This window comes from Lithobates pipiens, unplaced genomic scaffold (assembly GCF_037356315.1).
Source record: "Lithobates pipiens isolate NorthernLeopardFrog02 unplaced genomic scaffold, aLitPip1_a1.2 Scaffold_8, whole genome shotgun sequence".
NCBI classification, from domain to species: Eukaryota; Metazoa; Chordata; class Amphibia; order Anura; family Ranidae; genus Lithobates; species Lithobates pipiens.
In genome coordinates this window covers 464,745,721-464,765,691 of record NW_027507903.1, presented here as the reverse complement: position 1 = coordinate 464,765,691, position 19,971 = coordinate 464,745,721, and the positions used below count along the sequence as shown (strand labels likewise).

At 48.8% G+C, this 19,971-nt stretch overlaps 1 protein-coding gene across 1 annotated transcript in view; it reads left to right on the top strand.

Annotated features, from left to right (window-relative positions):
- Positions 1-19,971, top strand: part of LOC143962229 (sialic acid-binding Ig-like lectin 12) — a 124,543-nt gene that overhangs the window by 70,559 nt on the left and 34,013 nt on the right. The window contains exon 4 of the mRNA XM_077471560.1: positions 8,571-8,669. Coding sequence (XP_077327686.1) covers positions 8,571-8,669 — 99 coding nt within the window. The remainder of the gene's footprint in view (positions 1-8,570; positions 8,670-19,971) is intronic.

Sequence of the window (19,971 nt, the reverse complement as noted above, 5' to 3'; positions counted from 1 at the left end):
GTTTTTCATCATTTGCAATCATTTTTGAGATTTTTATTGTAAAAAAAAAGGTCACCTTTAAAAACGCTTATAAACTAAAACGCGCCAAAACGCGGTAGCAGCGTTTTGCCACATTTTGCGTCTGAAACGTGGAAAACTTTTGCGTCTGAACCCATTTTTTTGCTCCCGGAAAAACGAGGTTAAACGCAACTGCATAAAAACAGCAAAATACGAGACTGTGTACATGGACACATAGGATAACATTGAATGAGTTCAGGGGCAGTTGAAAAAAGTGTCCAGCTGCCTCTCAACACGCGTTTAACAGCGTCTTGTGTGCATGAGGCCTTATGGTGACTCCATTCGTTTTATTTTTTTGTATATTTTTTTTCGTCATTATTTACACCTGGTGATTCTGCCAGTGACACATTTCCTATATAGGCTGACAATGCCTACTCACTGTACTGTATTTACGAAGCAGCAGGTTTATCCCCCTCAGACAGGAAGTGTTTTATAACTACAGAGCGCCTTCCCTCTCCTCCTCCTCTTTATAATATAGGGGGAGGTGTTCTGTAGTCCACATAGCGATCTGGGAATCATTACAACTAAAAATGGTGAAGTAGGTGTAGTGAGCAAAGGAAGTTGTCAGTTCACTGAATTTCTGGCAGGATCAAAATGTAGACGGGGCCTCCGCCAGGGTACCCAGACAGGGAGTAATTACACACAGTTTTTAGTGCACTGAATTTACTTGTATTGATATGTACAGGTTGTCTGTTATGAAATATAAACCGTTCTGTGGGTACGAATATAAATAATGCAGAAAATGTAATATCGGTTTTGTCAGATTTTTTAATTGGTACTGCAGGAGGACAATGTCCGTGTACTGTATGTTGAACCATTGAATCACTGTATAAGGAGACCTCACATCTCTATTGCGGACACTGGGAAGCAGTCCACACTGAAGGAGTTCTCCTTAAGGCTGGGTTCACACTGCTGCGGGGGGAGATCCGGATGTGATTCGCACCGCAAATCACATCCGATCTCCGTAGCGATGCGAGTACAGCCATACAGATAGTATGGCTGAATTCGCATCGCTCCCGCAGCAAACTCGCACGGGACCCTTTTTTTGGTCCGCAACAGAATCGGATCGCATGGGGGTTCACACCATGCGATCCGATTCCTGTGCGAGTCGGCAGATCGCACTGCGATATGCAGACGGATCTGGGGGTGTCATTAACATATCATTGACACTCCCAGCCGTCCGCATAGGGCAGTGTGAACTGCCGGCGGGAGTAATGTGATGCGGGAAAACGCCGCGGATTCGCGGCGTTCCCGCATCGCAGCGGTGTGAACCTGGCCTAAAGCTGTCCACTGCGGATGAGATGAACACCCCCCGGTTCCGTTTGCAGTAGAACATGCGAACAGGCAACAAAATTGTTCAAACACATAAACACCGTTAAAGTCTAGGGGACATGAACGTGAAAAAACAAAAGTGCTAATTTTAAAGGCTTATATGCAAGTTATTGCCATAAAAAGTGTTAAAAAAAGGGGGGTAAAGTTGCGCTAAGGACCCTGGACTATTCTAAATAAAACAAAACCAGTAAACAACTAAATTATGCCGAAAGTAAAAACCCAAATGTGCAAACGAACTGTATGAAAAGGTGCTGCCACTACTTCAAACAACACCTTTTTGGTGCATTAAGTGCTATGTTAGGAGTACCTCTCCCAAAAAAACAAACAACAAATAATAAAATAATGAAATAGATGTGTATATCACTGCCACTATAAGATATGCAAAGTGCAAAAAATACTCAAACAAACCACTTGTTACAATATTAAAGTGCTTATGTGAATATATAAATATGCAAATAAAACCCCTTATTACAATACTAAAGTGCTGATATGAATTTGTGCAAACCGTACAGTAAAAAGTGCTACGTGCTTAATAAAGTGCCATAATACCAAAATTGGCTAAATAAAAAAGTGTCACGTGCTATTAGGGTTGCCACCGAACACAAATCCAGTCTTTTTTGTTCATAAAATTGCTAAATAGAGGCATGCGATTTTTTAAAATCGCTAAATGGAAATATGCGATTAATTCCACATTTGTAGTTGATATAAAACCACTCCAAAAGAACAATAGAAAGTTCTTCACAAAGAAAGTGCCAATGTGCTTCTGTATTGATGAATTCCTGGATAGCAACCGGTGCGACTTCCGTGTGTAAGAAAAATGACCGCACTCACCAGCTCCCTTTCCCCCTAATGGGTTAATGTGCCTTCACAGTGTGAGCCCCTGTGCCGCTCTGCAGAGCTGATCCGGTTGGCATCCAGTAATATTCAATAGTTTTTCCTCATTAGAAGCAGAAAAGGGCAGACATAGTGTAATCCCGTTTAAAATTTCGTTTTATTAAATGCATGAAAAAGTTACTCGCATGGTAAAAGGTAAAACTAGCGTCTCTTGTTAAGCCAGGTCACAGTGTGTTTAAAATAATGACACTTACCCGCCCAGCGCGCCCGCGATGTCGGCACCAGAAGCCGATCTCTCGATCGTCTCTCGGGTGCTGAAGCCGATCTCTCGATCGTCTCTCGGGTGCTGCCGCCACCATCTTGGGTATGGGAATCAGGAAGTGGAGCCTTTCGGGTTCATTTCCCGGTTCCCTACTGCGCATGCGCGAGTCGCGCTGCGCAATAAGGATGGTCCCCGCTGTCTCTGGGATCTGTGTGTTTCCCAGCAGGCAGCGGGGGACCTTCGGAAAGGGGCGTAGATTGTGCGGAAAGGGGCGTACCTTCTGTAGAGTCTACGCCGGAATTGGGTGCAGATACCTGTACTGTACAGGTACCTGCACCCCCCTCCCCCCTGAAAGGTGCCAATTGTGGCGCCGGAGGGGGGGAGGGTTCCAATGAGTGGAAGGTCCACTTTAGGGTGGAAATATGCTTTAAAGTAAAACAATAAAAATTAAATATTCCTTTAAATATCGTGCTTGGGGGCATCCTTAGTATGCCTGTGGAGTAACGATTCGTCCCCATGTTTGCTGTAATGTATTGTCGGATCCTAGCAATATAGATAAAAATACAAAAAAAATAAAAAATTGTGTATATGTCTCCCCCATAATTCATACCAGGCCCTTCAGGTCTGGTATGGATATGAAGGGGAACCCCGCACCCAAATGTTTAAAAGAATGGTGTGGGGGTCCCCCAGGCCCTATATACTCTGAACAGCAGTATATATACTATATGGCCTGCCCTATATACTCTGCAGAAAATTGGGCCGTAAGGTGTTGGAGGTAACAGAACACTGTAAGTCCTCACAGTTACTCTTGTTGGGAGCAGGAACAAGCCCTGCTGTGAAATATTATATCAAGAATTGTAATTACATGCCCCTGAAACAGGGGCAGAAAAATTGGGCCTTTGGTGGTGCAACTTTTGACACTTTTTTGAGACCATTGACACTTATACAATGATCAGTGTTATAAAAATGCACTGATTACTGTGTAAATGGCACTGGCAGGGAAGGGGTTAACACTAGGGGGCGATAAAGGGGTTAAATGTGTGTTCCCTCAGCATGTTCTAACTGTGTGGGGATGTGTGTGACTAGGAGAGGAGCCATATAGTTTTTCCTTCTTGATAGGAAGAAACAATATGGCTCCTCTCCTCTGACCGCACATGGATTTGTGTGTTTACTCGTGCACGCGCCCTCTGTTGGCTGAAAACGGGTAGGACGTACCCGTATGGGATTTCAGCCAGGAGAGCTATTGTGCCGCAGTATATCTGCGTGACACAGTGGGCAAGTGGTTAAAGGGACTAGAACCCAAATATTGGTGCTATATAGCACTAGGGATGAGCCCGATGTTTGACACAAACGTAAGTTCGTGTTGAACATCGGGTTTTCACCGAACAGCGAACATTATGCGGTGTTCGCGGCAAATTTGAAATCCACGGAACACCGCTAAAGTCTATGGAACATTAACATGAAAAACCAAAAGCAAAAGTGCTCATTCTAAAGGCTTATATGCAATTTATTGCCATAAAAAGTGTTTGGGAACCGGGTCCTGCCCCAGGGGACATGTATCAATGTAAAAAAAAGTTTTAAAAACTGCCTTTTTTTTCGGGAGCAGTGATTTTAATCATGCTTATAGTGAAACAATAAAAATCAAGTATGCCTGTAAAGTGGCGCAGTTTCCCATGTTTAGAGAAAAACATATAATACTCATGGTTGGCCTGTTGTGGGAGGAGGCCTGGAGCTCGAGTACTTTCTACGACAAAAGGAATACAAATGACCAGAGGGATCTGGACATACACTGACCTACCAGATTCCTACACTGACATATCTGACCACTACACTAACAGCCCTTTACACTGACAGCGCGTCAGCGGTAAAGCGCTGCTAGTTTTAGAGCTTTTCGCTAGCGGCCATGTAGAGGATTAAAATCGTCCGCAAAGAGCCGCTGTCAAGGCACTTTGGTGGCGCTGCCCATTGATTTCAATGGGTAGGGGCACTTTAGGAGCAGTGTACACACCGCTCCTAAAGCGCCCCAAAGATGCTGCTTGCAGGACTTTTTTTTAACTGCACAACTCACTGCAGATGAGACATTTTTCAGGTGATATTTTTAGCGCTAAAGCGCCTGAAAAATGCCTCCAGTGTGAAAGGGGTCTTACCTACCAGATTCCTACACTGACTTACCTGTCCACTACACTGACCTACTTGACCACTACACAGACAAACCTGATCATTACACTGGCCGCTACACTGACCTACCTGATTCGTACACTGACCTACCTGACCACTACACTAACCTACCTGATTCCTATAATAACCATTGCACTGACCTACCTGATTCCTACAATGACCACTACACTGACCTACCTGTCCACTACACTGAGCTACCTGTCTACCTGGGCATCAGCGGTAAAGTGGTGCTATTCGGCCGCTAGCAGGGTGGTTTTAACCCCCCACTAGCAGCCGAAAAGGGGTTAAATCCGCCCGCCAAACGCCACTGGAGCACCGTTTTGCCAGCAGTATTGCAGCGCTGCCCCATTGCTTTTAATGGGGAGCAGCGGTGGAGGAGCAGTGAGTTCACCGCTCAAAAGAAGCTGCTGGCAGGACTTTTTCTGACGCTCTGCCAGCGCACCGCTCCAGTGTGAAAGCCCTTGGGCTTTCACACTGGAGACAATGGAGCAGCTGTTTTAGGGCGTTGCTCCAGTGTGAAAGGGGTCTTGCACTGACCTGCCTGATTCCTGCACTTACCACTACACTGACCTACCTGACCACTACACTAACGTACCTGATTCCGATACCGACCATTGCACTGGCCTACCTGATTCCTACAATGACCACTACACTGACCTACCCATCCACTACACTAACCTACCCATCCACTACACTGACCTACCTATCAACTACACTGAACTACCTGATTCCTACACATTGACCACTACACTAACCTACCTGATTCCTACACTGACCACTACACTGGCTTACCTCTCCGCTACACTGACCTACCTGATTCCTGCACCAACCTACCTGTCCACTACACTGACCCTTACACTGACCTACCTAATTCACCTGGCCACTGCACTGACCTACCTGTCCACTGCACTGACCTACCTGTCCATTGCACTGACCTACCTGATTCCTACACTGACCTACCTGACCACTACACTAACCTACCTGATTCCTACACTGTCCACTACACTGACCAACCTGACCACTACACTGACGTGTCTGATTCCTACACCAACATACCTGACCACTACACTAACCTACCTGATTCTTATACTGAGCATTACACTGACCTGATTCCTACACCGACCTACCGACCTACCTAACCACTATATTAACCTACCTGATTCCTATACTGACCATTACACTGACCTGATTCCTACCCCCTCCATTGGGGGGGCGTTTAAAATCCTGAGCTCTGAGGGACAGTGCTGGGGGGGGTCACTAACTCTCGCTTGCTGTCACCTGTTAGTCAATGCCTACTTGGTTCCCCCTGCCTGAATGCAGGAGAGGGGAGGAGAGAGGGGGGTGTGAGAGGGAGGTGAAAGAGAGAGAGAGAGAGAGGGGGTGGCAGAGGAAAGTGAGAGAGAATGGGGGGTGAGAGAGAGAGGGGGTGGGGGAGAGAGGGGTTGGGGGAGAGAGAGAGGTGAAAGAGAGGAAAGAGAGGGGGGCAAGAGAGAGACACCTACAATTCCGAGAGAGACACCTACAATTCCTCTGCTCATGGTGCCCAAAGCATTTTGTCTTAATTCTGGAATGTCTGTGACCGTTTGTTTCAGGGCATGTTCAAAATAGGGCATGATTTTGTGGGTGTGGTCAGCATGGTCAAATCTATCCAATCAGATTGGTGCAATCAAATCGTTCCAATCAGATGATGTAATCAAATTGGTCCAATCAAATCAATCTAAGCCCACGTACACACGGTCTGAGATTTCCGCAACCAAATCCGTCAGATTGTGCCTGTCGGATTTTGTCCGTCGGATCTTGTCCGAAACTGTTGCATACACACGGTCGGGTGATGACGTAATTTCGTTACGATGGGACTACGTTCAAGCTAATAGCCAATAGCTTTGATGTAGGAATTTGATCTGAGCATGCGTGGCACTTGGTCCGATCAAAATTCTCTACACATGATCGGATTACGTCCGACCGGCCCAGTTGGTCGGGAAATATTTCCAACATGTTGGAAAATTGGGTCCGACGGAGATTCGGACGGAATCAATCCGATGCATACCACACACAGTCGGATTATCTGACAACACAGTCCGGTAAGACGCATTCCGACGGATTCTCCGACCGTGTGTACGCGGCATAATCTGATTGGTGCACTCAAACTGGTGAAATCATCTCGGTACAATCGGATTGGCCCAAACAAATCAGTCCAATAAAATCTGTGCAATCAAACTGGTCTAGTAAAATCAAAATGATTTAATTAGATTGGTGCAATCAAATTGGTCCAATCAGATTGGTATAATCAAATCAGTCCATTTAAATCTGTCCAATTAAATCTGTCTAATCAAATTGGTCCAAATAAATATATCCAATCAGATTGGTGAAATTAAATTGGTCCAATCAAAATAGCCCAATCAGATTGGTGCAATCAAATTGGTTCAATAAGATCTGTGCAGTTAAATAGGTCCAATCAAATTGGTCCAATCAAACCGACTCAGGTTATTGCTATCAAATTGGTGCAATCAAATCTGTCTATTCATATTGGTCCAATCATATTGCTGCAAACAATTGGTCCAATCAAATTAGTGCAATTAAATTGCTCCAATCAGGTTGATTAAAGCAAACTGGTCCATTCAGATTGCTGCATGCATAGCTCAGCTTACATTGCTGACATGCCAGGATGACTGACTTCTAGAGTGACGTCATCCCATACCAAGCAAAAAAGATGGCCAAAGACTGGAATCCAACAAAAGATTCCAGCGCCAGGGAGAGACGGGGACCTTTCAAGGAAAGGCGAGTTAAACTTTTTGCTTTGGCCTGCAGGGACGTGCAGCATCACAAAGTTCCCTTTTTTTTTTTCTTTTTTTTGCCAACTTTATTTGAAGTGCACAATGTGACACTTTATTTATGTTACCACACAGCCGCACAATCATCGGTGGCATGTGGTACCATCCAGTGAGATAGAATGCAGCATGTGTGCACCGCACCTTCAGGCTGTGATCGCGGGACATAGAAAACAATTCTTTTACATAGTAGGTGAGGTTGAAAAAAGTCCATCAAGTCCAACCTGTGTTTAACTATATGTCAGTATTACATTGTATATCCCTGTATGTTGCTGTCGTTCAGGTGCTTATCTAATAGTTTCTTGAAACTATCGATGCTCCCCGCTGAGACCACCGCCTGTGGAAGGGAATTCCACATCCTTGCCACTCAGTAAATAACCCTCTACGTAGTTTAAGGTTAAACATCTTTTCTTCTAATTTTAATGAGTGGCCATGAGTCTTGTTAAACTCCCTTCTGCAAAAAAGTTTTATCCCTATTGTGGGGTCACCAGTACAGTATTTATACATTGAAATTATATCCCCTCTCAATCATCTCTTCTCCAGAGAGAATAAGTTCAGTGCTCGTAACTTTTCCTGGAGGCACTAATATCCTCCAGACCCTTTATTATCTTTGTTGCCCATTTCCAGTACATCCTTCCGGAGGACTGGTGCCCAGAACTGGACAGCATAGTATCATCCAGAAATACAGAGATTGAACTGTTTACCCCATCCTCCAGGTCGTTTATGAACATATTAACCACTTGCTTACTGGGCACGTAACCTCCTGTCCAGACCAATTGTCAGCTTTCAGCACTGATGCACTTTGAATGACAATTGTGCGGTCATACAATACTGTACCCAAATTACATTTTTGTCCTTTTCCCACAACACAAATAGAGCTTTCTTTTGGTGGTAATTGATCACTTCTGGGGTTTTTATTTTTTGTTAAAAATTTAATAACACTGAATTTTAGGAGGGAGAAAAAATAATTATAAGTATATATATATATATATATATATATATATATATATATATATATATTGTGATCCTTTGAGCGTGTTTTTTTAATTTTTTTTATTAATGTATTGTTATTATTTTAGGAGATAAATCAGATGCTAGCACAGAATCCAATGACAGACACAGACACAAAGGAACAAGTGACCTCCCAGTGACAGAAGCAGATGACCTTACATGGTTAGGTAGGTTGTGTTTTCAATCGGGGTGGCATAGAGGGTAGCAGTCCCGCCTAGCAGTAAAAAGGGTAGCTGGTTCAAATCCCAACCATGACACTACCTGCCTGGAGTTTGCATGTTCTCCCTGTGCCTGTGGGTTTACTTCAGTTTTCTCCCACACTCCAAAGACATGCTGGTAGGTAGTGGCAGAACTACTGCCATAGCGACCCAGGTGGGCGCTATGGGGCCCGCAGCCGAGGAGGACATGGTGAGCGGGCGGTGGGTGAGCCACCGAGCTGCCCATCGGCTCAGCGCTCGTACAGCACACTGACTGTACGAGCAGACGCAGCTGGGTGGCTCGGCGGTGGGGGGTGGGAAGCTGCCAGCTGGGAGGCTAGGTGGGTGGCAAATCAGCGGAGCAGAGAGATGATATCTCCCACCGCCCGGTGCATGCCCTGCTTTCTGGCACACTTGGAGCTCCCACTGATTCTGCACTATGGTGAGTTGTACTATTTCATTTTCTTTAACAATTTAATAATAGAAATAATGTGTTTCAATCATCCTGACACCATAACCATGGTGCCGTGATGATTGAAGCGCCAACATCAGCCACTGCCCCGATAAATTGCCCCCAAAAAAACTTATTTTCTGGCAGTGCCCCTCCCAAGACTAGACTCTGAATCAATGGGGCTATGGGGCCCTGTAATTTCTAGTTACTCCCCTGCTGGTAGGTTAATTGGCTTCTGTCTAAATTGGCCATAGTATTTGACTGTGAATTAGGGACCTTAGATTGTAAGCTCCTTGAGGGTAGGGAGGGACCAATGTAAATGTATGTGTAAAGTGCTGCGTAAATTGGCGGCTCTATACAAGTACCTTAAATAATAATAATAAATGTACAGTAGCTGTTTTGCTGGTCATTCCGCTGAAACCTCTACATACCACCATTACTTCCTGTCCTAAAACTAATTGGGGGACATCTTCCCAATAGGAACATAGACTGCATAGCTATCCCTCCGCCCGCTATTTTTAAAACAAAATGTTTTGGCTGGAGTTGTGCTTTTAAAGTGTATGTCCAGCCAAAAATTATTTCTTATTTTGGATTTAGTAGGGAAGGTTTAGGACCCCTGCCAGGTTTTTACTCTTTTTTCTCCGGTGCTCAGTAAGGCTCCATTCACATCTGGGAGTTTTGGCCATGATCTGAAAATGCACTACAATCGCAAAACGTAGGTTCAGTTGCCATTATTTTCAATGGTACCTAAAATGCAGTGAGGGTTTGGTGCAATTTATCATGCGGTAAATCACATTGCTTGAAGCTTGTCGCCCAAAAGAAGTTCCTTTTGGATGACAAGCTTCATGTGATGCGACTTTCTGTGATTGCCAGATGATAAATCACATGACAATCATGGCAAAACCGCACTGCAGTTTAGGTGCCATTGAAAATAACACCTGAACCTGCGTTTTGCAATTTTAGTGCATTTTAAGACAGAGGCGTACCTAGGGTCTCCAGCACCGTTGGCGAAAATCTGTATCGGGGCACCCCCCCCCCTTTATTAAAGAGTTAGAATTTCAATTGCTTTAAAAAAAATACCCAAAAAAGTGCACTTATGGGAAGTGAGATCGCAGACGTGGTGCTTCAATTGTGGGTGTTTAGCACGCCTTGCGGCGATTTGTAAAGTGCTGAGTAGCTTTGTAGTATCTATTACTATGGCTGGGCGGTTTGATTGACATCTCAGTTTGATGTCACTTCCTGGTTTCTTTCTCCCATTGCGCCCGAGAGAGAGAGGAAACAGGAAGTATAAGAGGACGGACCTCTCCATCGCCGCTGGAAGGAGACACCACCGGAGAGGACAACACACAGCAAGGTAAGTACCACTGTGCTGTATTTGGTAGACACAGGCATGGTTGCATTTGGTTGACACACAGGCAAGGCTGCATTTGGGGGACACACAGGCAAGGCTGCATTTGATGGACACAGGCATGGCTGCATGTAAGGATGGACTCCGCTGGGGACACTTGATGGCACCTGGTGGCAGGCAACGTGGCTAGTGACACGCTCAGGGCTCCCACTGATTCTGCATTATGGTGAGTTCATTTTATATTACAATGTATTAATAGAAACAATGTGCTTCAATCATCCTGACACCATAACAACTATGGTGCCGGGATGATTGAAGTGCTAACATTGGGTGTTTTGGAATATCTTTATCTGCTGATTGTTAAACTTTCTAGAATACACATGTAGTGCTGGTATTTTCAGTACAGACGCTATAAATAAAAATGTTGTTTGTCTGAAGCTGTAGTTTAGCTCAGACTGCCATTATTGGAAATTCTGGTTCTGTTTCAGCTTGGCTGGTTGTGTGGTTTTCCCCTTGACCTAAGGATGGCGCCCTATTTTTCTGCCAAGGTTGGAAATTGCAACAAGCTGGGTGTATTGAGTGCCTCTTTGCCTGCAAACAGTCAGTGGGTGTGGTCTGCCTGCTGTGCATTCTGGGAGAGGGTACTTAAGGGACAGACCACGTGACAGGGGAGTTCTGACCTGATGGCCCTCCTGGCCTCAGGTGTGTTGCTGTCGCTAAATTGTCTCAGGGCCGGCTGGCTCGTGGCGTCGTTACTGAAGGTAGGCCCAAAAGTCTTGGGGCCTACCCATCCAGGGATGGTCCTGTGCTGTCTTGCCTGCGGGAAGAAGCCGAGCGACTGGGGGATCCAGGGCAGGACTTTTCAGAAAAGGACCGCGTAACAAGGGCGGTGCCTCTTGAAAAGCCTGGAGACTCAGTTGGAGGATGTATCCCCGGAAACCTACCACACAGTACCATAGGTTCAGAAGAAGGGGACTGGTACTATGTGATCAAGCCTTAACATTTCAAAAAGCCGCTAATTACCCAATCCTGTGGCAGAGGATTGTGTAACGGTTACACCAAATCTTAAAGTCTGTGGCAGAGACCATGACCGAGCATCGCATCGGCTGCTAGGTCAGTGAGAGAGGCCTATCCGGTGGTTGCTGAATCCAGTTGTGGAGCTTTTGCCCTCTGGATCAAAGAAAGTATTCCTGATCTGCAATTCAAAGGTACCTGAGTTCCCCTAAACCCTTCATCCTTTTGCATATGTCTTTCTTAAATAAAGAATTGGAAAAAGAGACTATGTGTCGGAGCTAAAATCTGTGGCAAGAAGTCTTTAATGGGACCCCCTATGACGGATATGGTGGAACAGTGAAGGAACGGTAAGCCCAATCAAATACCAGCAGCTCCTTTGGGGGTCAGTGCTACACACATATTTCTATTGTAGTTCTGGGCCTGTTGTCCCTCCATCCCTCTCTCCCTCTCCCTCCATCCCTCGTTCATCTCAGACGCTGACCACACCACCTTAGCCCACGTACACACGGTCGGAGATTTTGCCAACCAAATCCGTCGGATTTTGCCCGTCGGATTTAGTCCGACGGATTGTGTTCCGAAACTGTTGCATACAGACGGTCAGGCCAAGTTGGCGAAAAATTCGATCTTTCAGAACGTGATGACGTAATTTCATTACGATGGAACTACAATCAGGCTAGTAGCCAATAGCTTTGATGTAGGAATTTGATCTGAGCATGCGTGGCACTTGGTCCGATCAAAATGCTCTACACATGATCGGATTAGGTCCGTCCGGCCCAGTTGGTCGGGAAATATTTCCAACATGTTGGAAAATTGGGTCGGACGGAGATTCGGACGGAATCAGTCCGATGCATACCACACACAGTCGGATTATCTGACGACACGGTCCGATAAGACTCATTCCGACAGATTCTCTGACCGTGTATACAAGGGCTTAGAGCCACGCCCACTATTTCGCTGACACCATGCCCGTTTTCACCAAGTGGGAAGGGCCAAAAAGGAAGGGAGGGGTCTGCCACCCCCCATCCTAAAACTTCACCAGCCGCCACTGACCCTTACTAACCACTTTTCACAACAGGTAAGCCTATAATAAGACTTACCTGTAGGTACCGTGGATATCTCCTAAACCTGCACCATTTAGGAGATATCCACTGTATCAGCATGTGCCGTCATCGTCAAATGCACACTGAAGCAGCGGCTCGTTTGTGCCGTTGCTTCAGCTGATGTGCCATGATTGGCGGCTGCCACGCGCATGTGTGGGAGTGATGTCTTTGCGGCTCCGACCAATCGCAGCACCGGAGCCCGCAAACCTAGTAACATTCCGGACACATGTCACTGGTTACATTGGGGTACGGGGACCGCTGCACCAGCTTCGATCTAAGGTAAGCATTTCATAATGAGCTAGTATGTGATGCATACTAGCTCATTATGCCTTTGTCTTGCAGGGTTTTGTTTGTTTGTTTTTTTTGGGGGTTTTTTTTTGTTTTTTTTTATGGGTTTACAACCACTTTAACCAGGAAGCATGTTAGTGTAATACTTCAACAGACACAGACAGAAATAAAGTGCTTTTTTAAAGTAGAGTAGGGGAAGGCTAGATGCATATTCTCCCTGTATATTTATTGCAGATTTTCCTTCATCTGTCTGTTTACATGCAACTGTCATCCGATCCAGCAGACAGATGGGTAATGGATCACCCATCCGTCTGTTTTTAGCAGATCGGATGATGGCGGGTGTAAATGGAAACGTACATTTACATACGCATTTCTATAGAGGGTGATTAATGGTCCGATCGAGTCTGCCTAAAAAATAAACATGTGGACCTGATCCGTCCACCTGCGTGAAAGGGGCCTAAGGCTGCATTCACACTTTCACATTGTGGAAACAAGTATTCCCTCTTGCGATTTTGTAGCAATCGCCATATGATTTGGAATTGAGGGCAGAATAACAGAGATGTAGAGTCGTGGAGAAGTGTGAATGGGGCCTTAAAGCAGAATTTCACCTTCTCAACATTATCTATTTTAAACCCTTAGAACAAGTAAAAAGACACAATGTGCAGATACCTCAGAACGTAGTACCCAATAGTCCAAGGGCAAAGGTAGAATGATGTATGTATGTACACCCGTATATGTGTATGTGCCAAAAGGTCAGTCAGGGCAGCCACAAAGAAAATCAAAAGCGGGTTCAAATAAACTAGAATATAAACAAGGAAAAGGGCGCCTCTGAGTATGTATCACAAAATAATTTATTAAAACAGCAATATCCACTCACATGAAAGAAAGATGAGTAGCATTCAGTTCCATCATGTGGGCTGAGGAGATGGGTACATAGTTACATAGTTACATAGTTAATAAGGTTGAATAAAGACACTAGTCCATCCAGTTCAACCTGAGTGAGTGTCTACAATTGTCCCTATCCCTGTACATTGCACATGACTAGTGTAGTCTGAATGTTCCCCTTATATTATTCCTTACCCATACCTTCCCCTATTAGAAACGAGACCACACCATAGGTTGGAGTAAACTGGCCACAACAGCCTTTATTAAACATAACTCAAAATTCACTCCAATAACTTGTAAATATGAAAATATCTAAATATATATAGATATATAAATATAAATAACTTTATTACCATTAAACCACATTAAATAACATTAACTGCCCATTCTGGTGATCTCTGACGGTGACCCCACTTAAGACAATACCAAATCACTGCGGTACACCTCACCAACTTCCCAAAGGCCTCCACCTGTGACCGGTCGGAGACAACTTCCGCCAGTGAACATAACCGTATTCCCTCCAACGTTCAGGAATACCCAGAGGGGCCGATCGTTAGATGAGCCCCCCACACCCTCAGATCCCTTCTGAGTACCTGTCTACCGTCAGAAACCACCAGAAAACACACCGCCAACACAGGAAAACCTTCAGCTGCCGTGACAACCGACGAAACCTGCAAAAGAAGAAAAGACCAGCAACAAACGACACAACAAAACAAACACATAACATTAGGGCGGGAGGGCGGGAAAAACTGCCTCCTCTGTGTCACGCTGGGATCCGAATGATCCCCTAAAGCCACACCCCTCCCTTTTATATGACCCCTCCCCTACACTGAACTTGCTTCCTGCAAACCTTTTTCCTCAGCTCCACCCATAAAGCTTAACCCTCTGTGTCCCTCATCCACACTGTCATGTCCAGCACTCCTTATATCATTGCATTCATAATCCGTGCTTCTCTTGACTAGTGTAGTCTGAATGTTCCCCTTATATTATTCCTTACCCATACCTTCCCCTATTAGAAACGAGACCACACCATAGGTTGGAGTAAACTGGCCACAACAGCCTTTATTAAACATAACTCAAAATTCACTCCAATAACTTGTAAATATGAAAATATCTAAATATATATAGATATATAAATATAAATAACTTTATTACCATTAAACCACATTAAATAACATTAACTGCCCATTCTGGTGATCTCTGACGGTGACCCCACTTAAGACAATACCAAATCACTGCGGTACACCTCACCAACTTCCCAAAGGCCTCCACCTGTGACCGGTCGGAGACAACTTCCGCCAGTGAACATAACCGTATTCCCTCCAACGTTCAGGAATACCCAGAGGGGCCGATCGTTAGATGAGCCCCCCACACCCTCAGATCCCTTCTGAGTACCTGTCTACCGTCAGAAACCACCAGAAAACACACCGCCACAGCCCGAAAGGGTGACCCCCTCAACCTTGAGGGCCACCCCACACCCTAAGAGCTATTTTGTATACCCTCCTGCAGACCCAATGACCAAAGGTCAATACCCACGTCAGACCCCCATCCTGGTTTTGTTGATGCTTACCATGGACCTAGCCCACCTCCACACCGATCTGCCCGCAACGACCTACCAAACCAAGATGGTACCCGGGAAGCGGACTCGTAAGTGCAAAACATCCGCCCTAACATCAGCTAAGATGTCCCTTTCCTTCCGTATGCCCAGGTCGTTGCCCCCTGCGTAAATGACCAACACATCCGGGGGCCTGTCCCTCATTGCAAAGCGCTCAACTTCCTTCATCACACGCTCCCACCGCATGCCCGGGAATCCCAACCACATCAACCTAGCCTCCCCCCAGGAATTCCCAACGGCCCGCCTGCCGGCTGAGCATCACCTCTCCCGGCCCCCCAGCACACGTCCGAGTGCCCTAGGATCCAAACGAGGCGTGAGGAACCTCCATCTGGAATAAAAAACATAACACAGAAAACATAACAACCAACAAACGTAATATACCATAACACCTGTAACTCCCAACCCCATACTGCAAAACACTCCCAGCCGCGCCCCCACTCACCCCAGGATCAACTGCGGCCGGACATACGAACGGAACCTCTTAGATTCCCAACGACCGATCCGGCGAACAATCGCCTCAGCCAGCCCACATCGGGCCGCCTCAGTGGCCGCCCCAATACGGAAGGAGTGCGACGAGTACTCCCGGTCGTCCAAACCCACAGTCCGCAGGCACCGTTGAAAACTGACACGAATTGCAACCTAGAGAGAAAAGAGCACCCCGCATGCAGCAAGAAAGGCCCCCCCCCCCTCCAGCCGCACCGCCCGAAAGGCCCTCACCGCCACCACAGGGCCCACTGCCGAGCCTGGCAAGGCAAACAGTATAATCACCACTCCCCTGCCCAGCTGGTCAGGCTTGGACCTCCGCCACCGTATACTCACCCGATCAGCAGCCACCTGTACATCCTGATCCAACAGCCCCACAGCACCCCGTTTAAACCGACACACCAACTCCCCAGTCCCAAACGCCCCATAAAACGCCAATGAAAAAGCCGCTGTGAACAGGATGGCCTTGTAAGCGGAAGAACAAACTTCCACAAGCCGGGAACAAATCGCCACCAAGTTATCACACTTCACCAGCCTGTGCGCCTCCCGACCTTTCCGTTCCCTCCTATACCCCTTCAAGGTTTGCCGCACCCAAAAAGCCGCATTCCCGTCCGGCTCTCCCCACAGCTTAAACAAAATGCCAACCCCGCCAATTTCCGATCAATCGACGCAGGTGCCAATCCCATCTCAATGTTCCGTGCCACCCAATACAGCCCCAACCAGCGCTGGTCGGAGCCCCGACCAACCGCTCCAACTCAACCATTCTGACCACACCCTAGAATAGGCCGCCCACGTGGACTCACTCAAAGACCCCTGAATCCAACCTGCGGCGACTACAAGGGCATCCCCCACATCCACCCAGGGCAAGACGCCCTAGACTCCTCCGTTCTCGGCGCCAGATCCCGGAACTCGTCCCACTGAAAACGAGAGAGCGAGTTAGCCAAAGAATTCTCCACCCCAGGTATGTGCACTGCCGAAACGTAAACATTGAGCCGTAAGCACCGAAACACCAGCCGCCGTAGCAGCCAAATGGTTGAGGACCTGAACCACCCCCATGCCGTCTCAACTAATGCGCAACTTCATATTACGGAACTCCTCCCCCCACAGCTCCACTGCCAACACCACCGGGAATAGTTCAAGCAGAACCAGGTTGCCCAACAACCCCGCCACCTCTCAAGATTGCGGCCAAGGGTCAGCACTCCACCGTCCCCGAAAATACGCCCCATAACCCGCCGACCCAGCCGCGGCAGCGACCAATTCCACATCGAAATTGCTCGCTGGCCCCGACATCCACATGTCCCGCCCGCTACAAGAGGCTAGGAATTCACGCCACGCCCGCAAGTCTTCCCTGTGTTCCTTCCCGCAGACGCACAAAATGGTTAGGCACACTCACCCCAGCCGAGGCTGCCGACAGCTGTCTGCAGAACACCCGCCCCCATAGGGATGATCCGGCAAGCAAAGTTAGGCTAGCCCAACAGAGACTGCAGGGCCCTCAACCGGACCTTCTACTATCCTTGCATCTCCACCAATTCCATTCTCAGATCAAGTAATTCATTCTCGGGCAATCGACACTCCATTGCCCTCGAATCGATCACTATCCCCAAAAAACTCAAGTCCGTAACTGGTCCCTCTTTTTTATCCCCCGCCAACGGTACCCCGAACTTACCTGCAATGTGCTGCAACGTGGACAGAAAATCGCACCCACACTGGAGGCAGGCGGGGCCCACGCACAGAAAGTCGTCCAAATAGTGGATGACCGACTCCAGGCCCGAAACGTCACTCACCACCCACTCCAAAATGAGCTAAACGCCTCAAAGTAGGCGCAGGAAATGGAACAACCCATGGGCAGGCACTTACTCATATAGAACTGGCCCCGCCAATGGCACCCCACATCTGCCTTGGCCATAAGAGCCCCGCATCCAGAAAGCCTGACCCACCTCACCGCCGCATCAAAAGACGTGTATGAGACCGTACACGCATCAGGGCCGATGAAGTCATTGACCGACCCCCCTTTAGGAAAGGACAAGTGATGAAGCAAGCGAAAATTTCCCAGGCTCTTTCTCAGGAACTACACCCAGCGGGGACACCACCAGGTCGCCCCACGGTTGCACTTCGAAAGGCCCACCCATCCGGCCCAACGCCACTTCCTTGCCCAAGTTTTCGCCTACCACCCCCCGGGTGTACCAAAGCCGATCGCAAGTTCCGGGCCACTAGGGGCACCTCCGCCAATGAACAAGGAATCCTGAAACCGTCCCGAAAACTCCGAAATCAACCCCCGCGCCGCCTAACCATCCGGATACTTACTTAGGAAAGGAAGTATCCTTTCCAGGGTTACCGGCGTCATCCCTTTCGTGAGCAACATCGCCGGAACGCTTTTCTTTCCTGAAACAGCGGGACAGTGCGAGGGAGCACTCGTGCTTAAATCGGCACGCTCTCCCGAATTTACAAGCCCCCCATTAAAGGGCCAGCACACACCCCACTTTTTCCCGGCCGGCAGCCCTGAGGACAACACACTCCCGCCCCCCCCTGAAGAAACGGAGCAGGAGTCCGAGCCGCAGACATAAGCCTCATCCAGAGGCTGATGTCCTTGTGGTCCCAGCGTAGTTCCGGCCGCACCGCTGCCTGGACTGTTCGTCATAACGCAGCCATGCCACCCCCCATACACCCGATAAGCCTCTCCAGTCGCGTCCATACAGCAGAACAACGCCGAGCAATGCTCGGGGTTCTTCTCCCCAATCACCCTAGCTAAGCCAGCGAACGCCTGAAGCCAATTGGAGAAAGTGCGCAGAATCACCGATACCTACGCCGCTCCTCGTTGTCCTTTTTGAACTGTCCGGCTTGACCCTATCCAAGTTGAACTTCTCAAGGGGGAGCAAAGAGAAAATCTCCACATACTCACCCATGCCAATATTCTCCCGCACCTCCTGCTCCAGGCACGCCCCCACCGGGCCCTCGAATCAACATATACTTCGCACCGGGCAGCATCCGCAATCCTGACCACATCGGTCCACGCCCCAGGTTCCGTGACCACTGGGGGGACCCCCGTGCCCCCAGGCCCCATGTCTACCACCCCCCCAGAAGCCGCAGCGGTCGGGGGGTCCACCACCGGCGTGGCCCCGGACCCCCCTCCCCCCGACCCTGGGCCCGCAGCCATCCAGGGACCCACTTGCGGCGCCCCCGAACCCCCGGCAAACTTACCCACCAGGGCCCGCAGCCCCTCCAAGAAGGTCCTGCAGCTGTCCGTGGGCCCCCCCAGGGCGACATGCCATCCCCTTGCCGTTCTGGGATACCGGGTCCCCCAGCAAATCCCCCAAGGCTTCCGTCAGAACCAAAAGATCACGTGACTTACCTGGCCGCACCGGGGCCTTGCCGACAGTCATGGTTTCGTGCGCTGCATGTGAAAATTCCTCCTCCTGCGACAGCTCACCCTCGGACTTGTCCTCCGCGGTGCGCGCTGGGGGCGCCGCCATCCCCCTGGGCGAATCGCAGACCTCCTGGTCCGCGCGTTCAGGCGCATCCCGCAGTGCCTGTGGCCCCCGACCACCCCCGGCATGCTGGTGTCCAAGACCAGCCCTGCCAGGCACCTCGGTGGCTCCCTTCATCCCACCCGCCCCAGCCCGGGAGCTGCGACCCCCCCCCCCCGTGCCAACCCTGCCCCCCCACCGCGCGTGTCCCCATGCTGGAACCCCCAGTCCGAGGATCCCCCCCCTTCCGCTGCACCCCCAAGGCGGCTGGACCCAGAGCCCCCCGCCCGTTCCCCCCCCCCCCGTTCCCGGGTGCCGGCCCGACCCGTAGCCGGCGCCATTTTGCCGCGAGGCCCCGCCCCCCTCCGGTCGGCGGCGCAATGACCACCCGGACCAGGGAGAGCCAGGCACCTTCCTCTTCGCCGGGGGGACCGAGCGGTCGGCCCCCGGGCTCTGCCAGTCACGAGGTGGACGAGGTGTAGGCCCGGGGAAAAAACGCGCCGAAGGCCGAGACCTCCGCGCACGCAGCGGCGCCTCACCTGCATCCCCGACATCCTCCGCGGTGTCCTCCAGGTCCCCGCTTGGTCCCGCAGCCACTCCGCTCCGCACGCCTCCGCCGCCCGT